General features: G+C 40.8%; 1 protein-coding gene across 1 annotated transcript in view; it reads right to left on the reverse strand.

The window, feature by feature from the left end:
* Nucleotides 1-17138, reverse strand: part of LOC126253325 (aspartate aminotransferase, cytoplasmic-like) — an 83048-nt gene extending 65910 nt beyond the window's left edge. Inside the window, exon 1 of the mRNA XM_049954588.1 lies at nucleotides 16939-17138. Coding sequence (XP_049810545.1) covers nucleotides 16939-17080 — 142 coding nt within the window. The 5' untranslated portion in view covers nucleotides 17081-17138. The remainder of the gene's footprint in view (nucleotides 1-16938) is intronic.
* Nucleotides 17139-18769: the final 1631 nt, after the last annotated feature.

Below are 18769 nucleotides of genomic sequence, written 5' to 3' on the forward strand. Positions count from 1 at the left end.
ATGTCCCTGTTGAATCTGCTTCTAAATCAGGGAAGTCAATGTTGTCTGTGGTATAGACTCAGACTCTAAATGATGCATGAGAACTTTAGTCCTTCTGAGAGGACCAGTGCCTACACTATTGGCCACACTGTTGTCATGTGTCCATCTCATCACCACTCATTCTGTGCTCATTGCACTACAGCAGACTGTCTGAGTGATCTGTCAGTATGATACTCCCATGATTTGACCTTTCTCAAAGACTGAATAAAGTCTATAAAGTCGATGTAAATGTCATCTGGGTGTGCTGTGTTGCATTCCGGTACAATTAGAGATATATCCCTTTCCATCAGTGTACTTGTCTGGCATGAGAGACTAGTTGTGACTCATTAATAAAATAGTCAATAGCCAATACAGTTCAATATCTAGCTTTTACATTTCATGTAGCACACAACTTTACATTTCTCTCCATTAAGAGCTGGTTGTCAGTCTTTGCAACATTATGTTGAGATCTACCTGCAAATTTTTGCCAATAGATCTTGCTCATGGATAACGGCACCATATATGAAAAGCCTGAGATTGCAACTAATACTATCCACTGACAATGAGTCATCTGTATTAGGAAATAGCTCTCATGTACTCCCTGTTTCGGGTTGTCCACCTAACAGCCTCCTGAGAGCTCAGAAATTTGGTTTTCAGTACTTCATACAATTACAGGCTAAATTTAAAACACTGCTATAATTTCCTCATGAAGAGGTATGATCTCATGTTAAAGGTCTAACGCAAAACTTGAAGTCTTGAAATACGAAACTGCATATAGTTTCTAAGTCTTGAGGCAGCATTCACTCAGGGCAAAAAAATTATCCAGGCTATATTTCTCCAGTATTTGAGAATGAGAGCACTTAGTGATATCCAACAAACTTTACACATAAATGCAAAACTTTACGAAATTTTTCTCACTGACGGCCTCCACAAAATAATGAAAGGAAAAACATTTATCACTTACTACGTTTTCGCTGTTCATACAGCAGACCTTCAGCATCAGGCATGACTTTTTCCAATTTATTACTTCTTTAGTACTAACTATTCCCTATACATTTTGCTGATAGTGTCCACATTTATTGCTGAATGTACCTACCAGGAGAACTGTACCATTGTACGACAGATATTTCTACATCTACATCTATACTTTGCAAACCACCATGAGAAGCCTGGCAGAGGGTATGTCCCATTGCAGCAGTTATTAGGATTTCTTCCTCTTCCATTCACGTATGGAGCACGGGAAGAATGACTGTTTGAATAGCTCTGTGCATGCAGTAATTATCCTAATCTTATCCTCACAATCCCTATGTGAGTGATATGTAGGGGGTTGTACTATATTCCTAGAGTACTCATTTAAAGACAGTTCTTGAAACTTTGTTTCACAAGATAATTAGGGTGTTGTGTCTTCAACCACAAAAACTGCACATCAAACATTAATTTATTTCTAAAGAAATTAGACTCTGAAGCTGTTCTATAGACAGAAGTTCATTTATTTAAAGAATCTGGGGTTAGTTTATGTAGGGGCCTATAACATGCACAGCAAAGTTTCACTCACATTTCCCTGTGGCACAACAGATTTTGCTCCACTGACAGTAAATGGCTATTCATCCAGGATAACGTAGTGCTTCCTGCCTATCGGGAAATTTTTGATCTATTACAAAAACCTGGATATTTATGCCATAGGAATGTATTTTCTTTAGAAGGTGTCGATGTGGCACTGAATCTAAAGCTTTCCCAAGAAGTCCTCAGTTTTTTGAAAGGTACCAGGTGAGTTCTGGAACAGATCCTTCAAAATGGCCTTCATCGTTCTCCAACTGAATTTGTGCTGTCTCCAATGGCATTGATCATTATGGACTATTAAGCACCAACCTTCCTTCCTTACTTCCTCCCTTCCTGATGTACTTCTCAAGTCAGTAGTTCAATGCAGTTCTGTGATTGGATTCAGAAGTTTCTAGCAGTTTGAACTTCACATAGTTCTTAATGAGATAAAATTGTCAGTAACTTCGGAAGGTCCCATGGGATCATTTCCTGGCCATTACTGTTTACAATATACACTGATCAGCCAAAACATCAAGGCTGCCATCTTTATAGCACATTGGTTCAACTTTGGAAACAATACAGCAACAATTCTGTGTAGCATGAATTCTACAAGCCCTTGGTAGATTTCTGAAACTATGTGGCACTAAATGTCTATGCATAGATCACACAATTCCCATAAATTGTGGGTCATTGTTTTTTGTGTGCATAGCTGCCACCTGATCATGTCCCAGATGTGTTCCATCAGGTTCAGATTGGGCTAATTTGGTGGCCAAGATATCAATGTGAGTTCAATGTCCTTCTCTTCAAACCACTGTAGACTGTAGGATGATTCTGATCCTGTGCCCAGACAGTTGCCCTGGTGGAAGATGACATTGCCATCAGGGAACATGTCGACCATGAAAAGATGCAGGTGGTCTGCAGTAGTATTCACATAGACCACAGCTGTCATGATAACTTTGGTTACTACCACAGGGCTCATGGAAGTCTTTGTTAATGACACCCATAATGTACTGCCACCAATGGCCTGCATTCATGGTGCAATGTGTGGTCCAAGCAGCCATTTGCCTGGATGACCATGTCCAGACATGATAAACGATCTGGAGTAGCAAGAAAATGAAATGTGATTGATTCACTCAACCAGGTGACAGGTTTTCATTGATCCATGATCCAATCTTGACGGTGCTCTCATAATTGCCAATGTTGTTGGGTCAACAAGGGAACAAGTAGAAATCATTTACTGCAGAGCCCCATGTTCAACAGTATGTGCCGAATTGTATCCTCTGAAACACTTGTGCGTGTACCAGCATTGTACTCTGTTCTTCAGACTTGTCACTGATCATCACCTATCCTGCTCTAAAGCTACATTCTGTGATAAGGCATTAACATCCAACACCCAACACCTTGTTTCCTACCCTTGGGTTCAGTGTCCTTCAACCACTATCCATAGACATTGAAGACAGTAACATGCCAACAGCCGAGCACTTTCGCCATTTCCAAGATGTATGTTGCTAATCACTGGCCAGAACAATCTGAATTTTGTTAGAATCGTTTATGTTAGTGGATTTCCCCCTTTGGACCCTGTAACCTCATTTTACTGATTCCCCTTTCATCTTTGTTCCACTTATGTCACATGTGGTTATGATTAAACAAACGGTTTTCTGAGTGCTGCAGTGCGGGTGGGCTGTGTACATCACAGGACGCTGAAACATTGTAGGTATTTTCATTAATTGGTGCACTCATGGAGTATGTGGAAAAATAGTAGTACCACTTTCTGCCACCAGGTGAAAATATGACTCTGTAAGCAGTGAGAATGTGAAATGTTTGCTGTTTTGAAGTCAGTATGCTGTTTGTCACTAGGCAACATGTGTTATTTTCTTTTATGAAGTGATTGTTGGTGTAAAGGTTTAACAAGTTATAAAATGCATTGGCAATTGAGAAGAAAAACTGTGCACTACTGGTAAAGTAGTTTTATGAGAAAGGCAGCAATAGCAGCACTGCATTAGGGGAATTGCTGATAGAAACAGCTGCAAAGAGGCCCCATGTCAATAAACGGGCTGAAGAATATGATCAAGAATTTGAATTAGGAGGTGCTGCAGGGAGAAGGAGGAGGCCCATTCCCATAGAGGTTGTTAATGTAGCTATAGCTGACCATGCAGCACACACCTCAGATTCAGCAACCAGTGCTCAAGCTGTGTCAAGGGAATTGTCTTTCACCTGATCAACAGTTCCAAAGTTTTTGTAGTGCATTTTACATCAATATCCCATAAGATTCAGGATGTGCACCAAATGAAGCCAAAGGATAGGTGGCAATACTATGGCTATACCCTTAGCTTTTTGGCAGGCATGGAAATGGATGACATGAGACTGGGGAATACTCTTCGAATGGATGAGGCACATTTTAGTCTGCACAGTGCTGTGAATGGACAGAACTGTTGCCTATGCAGTTCTACACCACCACATGTTGTGCAGGATCACCCACTACACTCAGCTTATGTGATTGTGTGGTGCAGTTTCACAAGCATGTTCATTCTCTGTGCGTTTTTCCTCAAGGAGATGACACCTCAGGAGCCTGTTTGGATGTACAGTGACATTTGGACATTGTAAAGACCTTCTTGTTGTGAGCATAGAATTGTATCATTGACTATCGAGAGTCGCCTCTCTGCCGAGCGCAGAGCAACAGTGGGGGGTCATGGCATAGTTTTCGTGGAGTGCGGGTTGAGTGTTGTGTTGATGCTGTGGCTGCAGCACATACCTTAAAAGTTTAGGTGAAGTAATTGAAAATGTTTGCCACATAATTTTTGCATTTAGTTTCAGTGTTCACAATGTGGTGTCAATTTTTATCCAAAAGGTGATGTTTCTCGGTTTCATGTGCTGTGTTGGGAGAACAGTTAACTACATCATGATGTTTATGGAAAAATAATGTGGACTGGTCTGATTCTAGTTGCAAGTAATATGTTCTAAGTGAAAGGAACACATGTCGTATAACTGGCTGAATATCATGAGTGCAGGTACATTCTTGTTCGTATATTGTACCTGAAATTTTATGGACTATCCACGTCGCGATTTAGTCATGCGCACACTCATGTTATAAGCTATTGAATTGTTTTGTACTGCAGGAAAACTGTGCCAATTGTCAACTGATAAAACATCCATTGAACAGTGATTACTTTGTGTTCTATGCACCTAGTTTTTGCATTGGATGCCATCATTTAGACAGCAACCTTAGACATCACAACGTACACGTACTTGGAGTGCAAATAGTGATCACATCCATTGTGGAATAATGTTAGTTGTGAAGAGTGCAGCCCCACCCTGTGTTTAACAGAATACAGTGAATTCTACTAGATCAACTTGGTATCATTGGAGTGAGTGGCTCCTCCCTGCTAGACAATAGTTATTACAGGACACATCATAGCAGGCAGTACAGAGAGGAGCAGATCAAGTGCCACGGGAAGGACCACGTATGTGGGTTAAGGCACATGGTCATTAAATATCCTGCCCCATTCCAGTGTCTAGGGAGTGTTGTACTGTCTTGAGTGCTAAAGGCTAGCTCTTATTAGTGCTGCATATCTGTCCCCTTTCCTCCAGGGTGTGTTACGTATGATTTCAGCTTTGAAAAAACACTAGTGTGTCCACATCAAATCACTTGCCAGGTGAAAGATTTGCTTCGGGTAACCTTTGGTAATAAATGAACCATTTCCAGGAAATTTCAAGTTGTGTGGCCTTCCAGACCTCCTGACCTAAATCAAATGGTTCAAATGGTTCTGAGCACTGTGGGACTTAACTGCTGAGGTCATCAGTCCCCTAGAACTTAGAACTATCTTAGAACTATTTAAACCAAACTAACCTAAGGACATCACATACATCCATGCCCGAGGCAGGATTCGAACCTGCGACCGTAGTAGTCGTGCGGTTCCAGACGGTAGCACCTAGAACCGCTCGGCCAGTCCGGCCGGCTGACCTAAATCCATGTGACTTCTGGTTGTGCAGATATCAGATGGTTGATTGGTTGGTTGGTTGATTTGGGGGAGGGGACCAAACAGTGAGGTCATTGGTTCCATCAGATTAGGGGAGGATGGGGAAGGAAGATGACTGTGCCCTTTCAAAGGAAACATCCTGACATTTGCCTGAAGCGATTTAGGGAAATCACGGATGCAGGTTTGAACCATCATCCTCCTGAACCACTGCACCATCTCACTCGGTATATCAAAAGGATTGTGTCTATCAGTGATGTTTCCAGGCCCTTCTTGATCTGAAGGATAGTGTACAATGACATATTACTCTGACTGCTGCAAGCAACTGTCGACTGTGCAGTGTTATGGATGCAGCTTATTGCTGAGTTAAGAGACCATATCAAAAAACCATATTGAGTAAATGTGCAAGAACAACCACTATCATGTGTTTCATCATTTCCCCTCTTTTTCCACATACACACTGCATTCTGACTGCTTACAGAGTCATATTTTCAACTGGTAGTAGAAAGCGGAACAATTAGTTCTTTTTCAGCATATTCCACAAACGCAGCATGAACATACATGCGATGTTTCAGCATCCTGCAATGTATACACCCACACTACAGCTCTCAGGACACAGTCAGTCTAATTATAATCATCTGGTACTTTCCTCACTGCCATGACATGCTCACAATGCCAACACACAGCATTTATTCTCGTGGTCGGCATTGGACATCATTGTTTTGGCTCATCAGTGCAAATAAATGAACTGCATGGAAGTGAGTTATGGACTGTGCAAAACCCAGATAAGATGAGATGTGGTGTTGTAGCTAAAGGATATTGAAATTAAATGGACTGTTAATTTAATAAGGAGGTGCTTCACAGAATCGGCGAGCACAGGAATAGGTGTCAACCACAGACTGGAAGAATGAATACTGAGGTGCTACATGGAGCCATGGAGTTCAAATAGTGTAGGGGAAGACAAAGACTGGAATATTCACAACAAATAACTCAGGAAGATGGGCGATAGTGCTCTGTTGAGATGTAAAGACTGGAACAAGAGAGGATGCCATGGTGAGTTCTATCAAGCCAGTTAGGAGACTGATGAGCCGAAAAAACAAAATGTCTGGTCAATATCACAGGTAGCTCCTAGAGACCATACCCAGATGATGTACTACTGCTTACAGGACATATGCAACTCCTGAAAACTATAGCAAAATGCAGAAACATGGGCAGAAAATCCAGGTTGATACAGAAGCTGGCAGTTGGTCCTCGACATAAGTAAATGCAACATGTTGTTGCTGTTGTGTCAGGTTCAGTGAACAGTACAATGGAATGTCTGAGACTAGTCTTTAAAAATTACTTCAGTAAAATGGAAATGATACTCATGTCTCCCAAAGAAGTAGCATCCATCATAAATCCTTAAAATCTAACTATTCCAGTGGGTATGATAACATATCAACAAAGATAATCAGAGAGTGCTCATGCGAGTTGTGTTCTATCTTAAGTTATTTGTGTAATCAATCTCTTATCAGTGGAAAATATCCAGAATGGCTAAAATATGCTGAAGTTAAGCTTCTTTACAAGAAGGGGGATAAAGAGCTATCACCAAACTATTGACCAGTTTCACTTTTGCCAGCTTTCTCAAAAATATTTGAGAAGGTTGTGTTCAAGCATCTCCTTAAGCATCTGACTGTAAATAATATATTTTCTGAGTCACAGTTTGGATTTATTAAGGGTTCTGATACAGAGAAATCCATTTACACTTACAGCAAGAACATACTTAATTCATTAGATAATAAGTTAGAGGCTACTGGCATTTTCTGTGACCTGTCAAAAGTCTTTGACTGTGTGTACCACAGCATTCTCTCAATTAAATTAGAATATTATGGTGTAACTGGCAATGCAGCGAAATTGTTTGAGTCTTATCTATCTAACAGGAAACAAAGGGCATTGCTGCGAAATACCTGTGCAGCAAGCAGCCAGTCTCCATCTGACTGGGAATTAATTACATGTGGTGTTCCTTAAGGTTCCATCTTGGGTCCACTGCTTTTTCTTGTGTACATTAATGACCTCTTATCTGTTACATTGCCAGATACTAAGTTTGTGTTGTTAACAGATGATACAAACATTGCAATAAGTAGCAAGTCAAGTAAATATTTAGAGATAGCAGCTAATCAAATTTTCACTGACATTAATAAGTGGTTTAAAGCTAATTCACTGTCATTAAACTATGAGAAGGACCACTAAATGCAGTTCAGAACCTGTAAGAGACTTCCTTCCAGCATGTGTATAACATATGAAGACATGCAGATCGAAGAGGTTGACAGTGTCAAATTTTTGAGACTAAAACTTGATAATAAAATCAGTTGGGAAGGACATACCACAGAATTGCTTAAGTGCCTAAACAAGTGTGTATTTCCAGTGAGAATGATGTCAGATGTAGGAGATATAAATAGAAAAAAAACTTGAATACTTTGCTTATTTTCATTCTATTATGTCATATGGGACCATATTCTGGGACAACTCATAAAACCGAGCAAAGGTTTTTAGGGTGCAAAAGCATGTGATAAGAATCATTTGTGGTGTAGATTCAAGAACATCATGTAGAAAACTGTTCAAAGAACTTTGTATTCTAACCACTGCTTCTCAGCATATTTATTCCTTAATGAAATTTGTTGCAAGTAATACATCTCTATTTCCAACCAATAGCTCAATGCACAGTATCAATACTAGGAATAAGAAAAATCTACATAAAGACCTAAAATCACTTACCTTGGTCCAAAAAGGGGTCGAATATTCAGGAACACACATTTTCAATAAATTGCTGGCAACCATTAAAAACTTGGTTTCAAATAAAGCACAGTTTAAACACAGTTTGAAAGACTTTATGATAGGCAATTCCTTCTCCTCCATAGATGAATATCTTAACAGAGACTATTAACCCAGCTCAAGTAAAAAATCTGTTAGATTTCAGTTCTGACAGCACTTGGTTACAACTGTCAAGATTAGGTATTTTGTGTATGATAATGTATTAATAGTGCATAACAATGTTTCATTCTGACACTGTGTTAATTCTGTAAATATTAGCTGTTCCAGTTTGCTGCACTGTATTCACCTATTTCGACAATCTCTTGACAAATGATCAGGGTAGTAAGTACTACAGGGTGATTCAAAAAGAATACCACAACTTTAGGAATTTAAAACTCTGCAACGACAAAAGGCAGAGCTAAGCACTATCTGTCGGCAAATTAAGGGAGCTATAAAGTTTCATTTAGTTATACATTTGTTTGCTTGAGGCGCTGTTGACTAGGCGTCAGCGTCAGTTGATGCTCAGATGGCGAACGCTCAACAGAAAGCTTTTTGTGTTATTGAGTACGGCAGAAGTGAATCGACGACAGTTGTTCAGCGTGCATTTCGAACGAAGTATGGTGTTAAACCTCCTGATAGGTCGTGTATTAAACGTTGGTATAAACAGTTTACAGAGATTGGGTGTTTGTGCAAAGCCAATAAAGTTTTTGGTCCCTTTTTCTTCGAAGGTGCTGCTGTAACTGGACTACAGTATCTGGAGATGTTAGAGAATTGGCTGTTCCCTCAGCTCGAAAAAGAAGCACAACAATTCATATTTCAGCAGGATGGAGCGCCACCACATTGGCAGTTATCTGTCCGTAACTACCTGAACGTCAACTACCCGAGGCGATGGATCGGCCGCCAGGCAGCCCGTGACAGAGCAGTTCATCACTGGCCTCCAAGAAGCCCTGATCTTATCCCCTGTGATTTTTTCTTATGGGGGTATGTTAAGGATATGGTGTTTCAGCCACCTCTCCCAGCCACCATTGATGATTTGAAACGAGAAATAATAGCAGCTATCCAAACTGTTACGCCTGATATGCTACAGAGAGTGTGGAACAAGTTGGAGTATCGGGTTGATATTGCTCGAGTGTCTGGAGGGGGCCATATTGAACATCTCTGAACTTGTTTTTGAGTGAAAAAAAAACCTTTTTAAATACTCTTTGTAATGATGTATAACAGAAGGTTATATTATGTTTCTTTCATTAAATACACATTTTTAAAGTTGTGGTATTCTTTTTGAATCACCCTGTATATTCAAATGTTTTATGTTTTTATGTTATACTTTCTGATATGTTCCTCATCCAAAAGAATCATCTCATTTCTTGGGTCTATGGAATGAAAACTGAATCTAATCTAATCTAAACCTATACATGATTTTAAAAAGTTTCTCTTCTTCAGAAATGCTTTTCTTGCCATTGCCAATCTACATTTTATATCCTCCCTACTTCGACCATCATCAGTTGTTTTGCTCCCCAAATCTACTTTAAGAGTCTCATTTCCTAATCTAGTTCCCTCATCATCACCAGATTTAATTAGGCTACATTCCATTATCCTCATTTTGATTTTGTTGATGTTCATCTTATAGCCTCCTTTAAAAACACTGTTCATTCTGTTCAACTGCTCTTCCATCTCCTTTGCTGTCTCTGACAGAATTACAGTGTCATCGGCAATCCTGAAAGTTTGTATTCCTTCTCCATGGATTTTAATTCATATTCCAAATTTTTCTTTTGTTTCCTTTACTGCTTGCTCAATGTATAGATTGAATAACATCAGGGATTGGTTACAACGCTGTCTCACTCCCTTCCCAACCATTGCTTCCCTTTCATGCCCCTCGACTCTTATAACTGCCATCAGGTTTCTGTACAAATTGTAAATAGCCTTTTGCTCCCTGTATTTGAACCCTGTCACCTTCAAAATTTGAAAGAGAGTATTCCAGTCAACATCGTCAAAAGCTTTCTCTAAGTCTACAAATGTTAGAAATGTAGATTTGCCTTTCCTTAATCTATCTTCTAAGATACGTTGTAGGGTCAGTATTGCCTCACAGGTTCCAACACTTCTACAGAATCAAAACTGATCTTCCCCAAGGTCAGCTTCTACCAGTTTTTCCATTCATCTGTAAAGAATTCAGGTCAGCATTTTGCAGCCTTGACTTATTAAACTGATAGTTCAGTAACCTGTCAACACCTGCTTTCTTTGCAATTGGAATTATTATACTCTTCTTGAAGTCTGAGGGTACTTCACCTGTCGGATACATCTTGCTCACCAGATGGTAGAGTTTTGTTAGTGCTGGCTCACGCAAGGCTATCAGTAGTTCTAATGGAATGTTGTCTACTCCAGGGAGCATGTTTCTACTTAGGTCTTCCAGTGCTCTGTTAAATTCTTCACGCAGTATTGTATCTCCCATTTCATCTTCACCTACATCCTCCTCAATTTCCATAATATTGCCCTTAACTACATCGCCCTTGTATAGACCGTCTATATACTCCTTCCACCTTTCTGTTTTCCCTTCTTTGCTTAGAACTGGTTTTCCATCTGAGCTCTTACCTCCAAAGATCTGTTTCTATCTTGGCCCTAGTGATACATGCTTCTACATCCTCACATTTGTCCTCTAGCCATCCCTGCTTCGCCATTTTGTACTTCCTGTTGATCTCATTTTTGAGGTGCTTTTATTCCTTTTTGCCTGCATCAGTTACTGCATTTTTACACTTTCTCCTTTCATCAGTTAAAATCAATATCCCTTCTGCTACCCAAGGATTTCTACTAGCCCTCATCTTTTTACCTACTTGATCCTGTGCTGCCTTCACTGTTTCATCTCTCAAAGCTACCCAGTCTTCTTCCACTGTATTTCTTTCCCCTGACCTCATCAATCGTTCCATAATGCTCTATCTGAAACTCTCTACAACCTCTGGTTCTTTCAGTTTATCCAGGTCCCATCTCCTTAAATTCACACCTTTTTGCAGTTTCTTCAGTTTTAATGTACAGTTCATAACCAACAGATCGTGGTCAGAATCCACATCTGCCCCTGGAAATGTCTTACAATTTAAAACCTGGTTCCTAAATCTCTGTCTTACCATTATGTAATCTATCAGAAACCTTCCAGTGTTTCCAGGCCTCTTCCACATATATAATATTCTTTTATGATTCTTAAACCAAGGGTTAGCTATGATGAAGTTATGCTCTGTGCAAAATTCTACCAGGCGGCTTCCTCTTTCATTTCTTATCCCCATTTTATATTAACCTACTACTTTTCCTTCTCTTCCAGACCCCCATGACTATGAAATTTTCATCTCCCTTCACTATCAGAACTATCAGAATAATTTCTTTCATCTCATCATACATTTCTTCAATGTCTTTGTCATCTGTGGAGCTAGTTAGCATATAAACTTGTACTACTGCGATAGATGTGGGCTTCATGTCTATCTTGGCTACAATAATGCATTCACTATGCTGTTCATAGTAGCTCTCTTCATTATTATTATACTTACTTCTGCTTTACACCTATTTGATTTTGTATTTATAACCCTATATTCACCTGACCAGAAGTTTTGTTCCTCCTGCCACCTAACTTCATAATTCCCACTATATCTAACTTTAACCTATCCATTTCTCTTTTCAAATTTTCTAACCTACCTGCCTGATTAAAGGACCTTACATTCCACTCTCCGATATGTAGAACGCCAGTTTTGTTTCTCCTGATAATGATGTCCTCCTGAGTAGTCTCCGCCTGTAGATCCAAATGGGGGACTATTTTACCTCCAGAATATTTTACACAAGAGGACACCATCATCATTTAACCCAAACAGTAAAGCTGCATGCCCTCGGGAAAAATTACAGCTGTAGTTTCCCCTTACTTTCAGCCATTCGCAGTACCAGCAAAGCAAGGCTGTTTTGGTTAATATTACAAGGCCAGATCAGTCAATCATCCAGACTGTTGCCCCTGCAACTACTGAAAAGGCTGCTGCTCCTCTTCAGAAACCACACATTAGTCTGGCCTCTCAACAGATGCCCCTCCATTGTGGCTGCACCTACAGTATGGCTATATGTATCACTGAGGCACACATGCCTCCTCACCAATGTAAGGTCCATGGTTCATGGGGGAGCAAGAACTGCGCATAAATTGTCCGGTTACTGTTCAGTTGATACAGAAACTGACAGTTGGTCCTCGACATAAGTACATGAAATATACTGCATATAAAATGACCGCTTACTGTTCAGTTACACTATTGATGGTAAATGATCAGAGACAGCAACTACCAAAAGTATATCTGGGCATGACCATCCAGAGTGAACTGAAGAGGAGTGAGCACATAAAAACTGTAACAGAAAAAGTAGGTGTAAGGCTTATATTCACTGAAAGAACCCTAAGAAAATGCAGTTCATCCATGAAAGAGGTATAGTACAAAACTCACATTGGACAATTCTTGAGCATTCCTCTTCAGTCTGGAACTGTTACCCAACTGTATTAGTAAAAAATACTGAGATGATCCTACAGAGATTGGCACATAATGTCTTGAGATCATTTGATAAGCCTGATAGCATTATGGAGGTGTATTGTCCATCATTACAATGAGGCTTGCTGTCGAAATTCAGAGGTAAGACATGCCAAGAAGAGTTGGGCGATGTATTACTTACTCCCACTAACGTTTTGCACAACTCCCGACAGCCATTCTTCCCACAAATCACTTCCAAATGGAATGGAAAAGTAAGTAACAGATGTTCCATCCACCACACAACGGCAAAGGAGGTGACACACGACTTACCAATTTGTTGATGTGGTATCATCACTGAGCTGAGGTTCACACAACTTAGGGTGTTAGGGGCATAAATGCAGATATTTCTATGGAGCAGGGAAGACAGTGTACTGAACAGCATTAACCAGTATTTACTTCATTCGCAGACTAATAATTATAGCTATTATGAATAGTACGTTTTTTAGATTGGAAAGTACCTCTACGTTTGCATGGCACTAGCTATCCATCGATACTTATTTTCCCTCAGGCAGCAGGTTAGCTATTGAGGTGTGGATGCATGTATGCGAAACACACAGTCTATATTCACAGGTGTTGTCAACTTCCCAGAACAGCTACGACCATAGAGAAAACATCAGGTAGTAAATTATGTGATGTGTTTGTGGGATGAATGCAAGGTGCAGATAAAAAACAACTTACACACTGAAGTGGGTACATGTTACGGTGCCAATGGTCTTAATATCTGTAGCTATACCGCTCACATCCTGTATATACACTCTAAGATAAAATCAAATAAAAAAACGAAGCACCACGCAGGAAGTGTCCGAATGAGATGGAAATTGTTAGATGTGAGGTACCTATAAAGACAAGCAAATGATTCTAATTTCAGAAAAATTGGATGATTTATTAGAAAGAGCTTCATAAATCGATCAAGTCAGTAATGCGGTGGTCCACGTCTGGTCCTTATGTAATCAGTTATTCAGTTTGGCATTGATTGGTAGAGTTGTTGTATGTCCTCCTGAGGGATATCATGCTAAATTCTGTCCAATTGGCGTGTTAGGTCGGAGCAGTCCTGAGACTGTTGGAGGGCTCTGCCCATAATGCTTCAAACGTTCTCAATTGGGGAGAGACCCAGCGACCTTGCTGGCCAAGGTAGCCTTTGGCAAGCACAAAAACAAGCAGGAGAAACTCTCGCCGTATTTAGGTGGGCATTATCTTGCTGAAATGTAAGCCTAAGAAAAGCTCGCCATGAAGAGCAACAAAAAGGGGGGCATAGAATATTGTGAATGTACCATTGTGCTGTGAGGTTGCTACAGATGACAACCAAACGGATCCTGCTATGAAATGAAATGACGACCACTCCTGGTGTTTGGGCCATATGGCACGCAACAAAGGGATGGTAGCCCACTGCTGTTTGGGGAGTTTCCAGACACGCCTTCGGCAAGGCATTTCATTGGCTGAAGTAAAATTGTTTTCAGTGATGAGTGCCACTTCGAACCGAGCCCAATGAACAGCAAAGACATGTCTGGAGACGCCCCCTGACAGCGCAAGGTTACCAACTTGACTGTCACCCGCCATACAGCCTGGTAGCCCCATTTTAGTAGTGCCCTTCATGGCAAGCCATCCTAGGCTTTCGTTTCAACAATATAATGCCCACCCACACACGAAGAGAGTTTCTACTGCTTGCTTTCATGCTTGCCAAACCCTACCTTGGCCAGCAAGGTCGCCAGATCTCTCTCCTATCGAGAATGTTTGGAGCATCATGGGCAGGGCCTTCGAACCATCTCGATAATCTAACACACCAGTTGGACAGAATAAGGCATCATACCTCTCAAGAGGACATCCAAGCCTAATAACTGCTTGTGTAAGGGGTGTATGTAGAGGAACGCATTATTGACTTTCTCATGTGAAGTGTCCAGTTTCAGACCAATTTCCGTAACCCTTATCCTAGCTCTTTGTATGACATCTGTAGTGAAACACCAGCTATAAAATTACTTCGAAGACAATAAACTCTCAGGACATATAGCACGGTTTTCGCAAGGCGAAGTCGACGGCTACAGCACAATGGACTTACCTAGGAAGATAAGGCAAGGGTTTGAAGACGGGCATAGCATGGCACTGACAGTCTACGACATCAGTTAGGCGTTTGACTGCATCTCACAAAAAATACTGCTTAGTAAATTAAAGTGTTACGTGTTGGAGGTGTTGTGCTGGCTACTCTTCAGTCCTAATTTGAAAACTTAAAGCAAGTTGTATCAGTTCATGGTGCAATCTCCCAAGAACAAAAACTGGAGCATGGCGTACCCCAGGGGTTCGTAATAGGCCCTCTCCTGTCCTTGTTTACGTCAACGATGTGTGTTGCAACAGTCGCATGCTGGAGTTTGCTGATGATAACACTCTTTTTGCGAAAGGAAAAACTGCTGCACAAGTCTGCGCTCAACAAAAGAATGCAGTCAGAATCATTGCATCAAGCAAAAGACTGGAGCACTGTAAGCCAATATTCATCCAGTTAGAGATAACTGCAATCTTCAGTCAGCACATGTTTTTATGCTTCATCAGTGTAAAGCAAAACCAAGGGCTTCCAGCATGAGGCTAGACGTACATAATCATGACACTTGCGACAAGAGGAATATTGATATACCAAGCTGTCGACTGTCTGGAACACAAAATAGTTTTCCAATGGTTGCTTTAAAAATGTTCAGTTCCATGCCCTAAGAAGTGCAATCGCTGCCACCAGGGCCATTCAAAAGGAAAACTGCATGGGACCTGGAAGGTATCCACTATACTCTATTGGAGAATTCTTCAATCGTGAGCAAAGTGGATGAACAAAATAATACTGTTTCATCTTTTATATACAGTAATTATACGAGGGTTGGAACTTAAATAGAGGCAACTATTTATTTATAGCTCGTACAAAATAGATACGCGTTTGAAAGTTTTCCTGGCCCTCAAAGTAGTCACCAGCATTGTGTACCATCTGTTGCCAGCGATGTGGAAGTCGTAGAATACGCTTAGCAGTGCCAGTTGTGTTGACAGTTCGAGCGGCGCGGTCTACTGCATGTCGAATTTGTAGCAGTTCTGAAGCGGATGCTGTGAAGTGTTTCCTTCAGGTTAGAAATCGACTAGAACTTACGAGGGTTTAAGCCAGAGGAGTGCAGTAGGTGGTACAGCACTTAGCTGCCCCATCAGTCAAACAAATCAGTAACAGCTTGCACTATACGTGCTTGAGCATTGTCCACAAAAATGATGGTCAGGTCCTGCAGAAAGTGTCAGCATATCTGTCTCTGTGCTGTTCATTTTTCGAACAAAACCCACGACCAGCTTAGAAACAGAAGTGATGACACTTTCTGCGTGACCTGACCATCATTTTGCAGGACAATGCTCAAGCACGTACAGTGCAAGCTGTTACTGATTTTTTGAGTGATGGGGCTGCGAAGTACTATACCACCTTCTGCACTCCCCTGAATTAAGCCCTCGTGATTCAACTCGATTTCTAAACTGAAGGGAACACTTCACGGCATTCGCTTCAGAACTGGTACAAATTCGTCGGGCAATAGACCGCCCTACTCGAACTGTCAACACAACTGGCACTGTTAAGAGTATCCTTAGACTTCTTCCACATCGCTGGCAACGGGTTATACACAATGCTGGTGACTACTTTGAAGGTCATTAAAACTTTAAAATAAGTATCTATTTTGAAGGAGCTGTAAATAAATAGTTGCCACTACTAAAGTTCCAACCCTCGTATATTATGAATATTTTTCTTCATAGATATGAAAAATTGTAAATAACTCATATGTGGATAAGTAATCTTGACGCAGTCTGTCCACTCATGACTGATGAACTTGTAATCTTGTAATAAAGTAGTTTCTGACGCTCTTTCTCTTGAAGAAATCATCGAAGTTTTTTGAAATTGTAATAATTTTTTTTGTGTGTACTTGTACATCACATCTACCGATTCGGATAATTCCTTCGTAGTGCGTCGTTTTTTGCCTTAGTGTGTGTGTTTTTTGTGTGTGCGTGTTTGTCAGTCTGTCGCATGCACGCTTCCTTGAATCACGTAACGGGCCTTAGCACCTTTAATTTGCATGACTCATCTGTCTTACCTCCCGCACCGAGATCGACTTTGTTCTCGTTGGTGTCCTGCATGTAGTCTATCCTCATTTTCACGAGTTCCACCGGGGGCGCAGTTTGACCCGGGTCTAACACAGACTTTTCGTGTCCCGAGGCCGCGCCATTCGTAGCCATGGCTGTGTTGCGCTGTCTGAATGCCAATATAAACCGGCGACGACACCTCCCTGCGCTCTTTATCACAACTGACGTCTCTCAATTACGTCCACGGCGGCTAGCAGGTTCGGCACTAGTCGGTCGCAATCGTGAATCTCCGTTCCTCCAGTACTATAAAGAACGCCTCCTTGACGGCTCAGAGATAATCACGTCTGCGAAATACAATTTGCACTCTGCGTGTTACGCAATAAGGGAGACACTTGTCGCGTTATCGTTACATCTTGGATTTCAGGATTTTCTAATGAGTGTGCACTGTACTCCTGTTCATTATCGTAAGCTGGGTTTCGTTATGCAGTGATTACTGCCGATGTTTTTGTGGTCTTCAGTCAGGAGACTGGTTCAGTCCAGCTCTCCACATCACTCTAACCTGTGCAACGTTTTGGAAACTACTTCCACCTGCACCTGTTTACTTAACCCTTTGAGTCCCATCAAAATAAAAACATGATTATTACAGCTGTTCACTAAACTGGCCTTTATCAAAGTAGCAAGCGACGAATACAAGAACAAAGCGGCAAAACAGAAACAAACAATTATTTTAAGGAGATGGTTTCACTTCGGAACCTCTGAGACATGCAGTTTTCATTTCATGAGATACAGTTGAAACCAATTACGTATTTTTCCTAGACACAGTCCCACATCTCGCACTTCCATGAACTCATAATGGCTAAAACAAATTATAGTCCTATATAAAAAGCAAAAATCGGTCTAAAATTTAACAAATTTATATCAAAAGTACACGCTACCACAGTGGTTTCATTTCGAAAGCACTTATAAAAGCAGCAGTACAAACTCAAATTTACGTTACAGTGCCTTTAGATAAACTTACTTTCACTGAACGATCTCCCGAATAACTCAAATTTACGCACAATTCCTTTAGATACACTTCTTTCACTGTTAATGATCTCCTGAATATGATCGCTTAAAAAAAAAAGTACATGTGACAATCTCCTACAATTACGTAGCACAATACCCGCGCTGACTGGTTCTTCGAACACTACTAAGCGACTGCTACAGTGTACTACATTAGTGGGAGTGTCTCAGTGTAGCACTAGACGGCTTTCGCTCTCAATAGCATCGGTGGTTTCATGTGAAACAAAATTAATAAAATCGTGGTTTCAGGCAGGAACGACTGGTATTCAATATATTAAATAGAGCCTTGGTCTCCCTCTACATGTTTACCACTCACATGTCCCTCACTGAACTATCGATTCCTTCATGCCTCAGAATGTGGCCTGATCAAGTGATTCTTCCTTATAGTAAAATAGTACCATAATTTTTTCTTTTTTTTTTTTTTTGTCTCCAATTCGATTCAGTAACTGCTCATTAGTTATCCTCCCTACCCATCTAATCTTCAGCATTATTTTGTAGCAGAACATATCAAAAGCTTCCTTTCTCTTCTTGGCTGAACTATTTACTTCTGTACAAGGTGATACTCTATACAAATATTTTGAAAAAAGATTTCCTAACACTCATTTTTATATACTCCGTACTCTCTGTCCAAACACGCCTCGTAAGGCTCAACGGCACCGACCGATCGCCGTGTCATCCTCATCCGATAGGTACCACTGGTTGGGGATGTGTGTGTGTTTGTGTGTGTGATTTGGGGGGGGGGGGGGAGGAGGGGGTGCATGTGGTCAACACACCGCTCTC

The sequence above is a fragment of the Schistocerca nitens genome, chromosome 4, assembly GCF_023898315.1.
Source record: "Schistocerca nitens isolate TAMUIC-IGC-003100 chromosome 4, iqSchNite1.1, whole genome shotgun sequence".
Classification (NCBI taxonomy): domain Eukaryota; kingdom Metazoa; phylum Arthropoda; class Insecta; order Orthoptera; family Acrididae; genus Schistocerca; species Schistocerca nitens.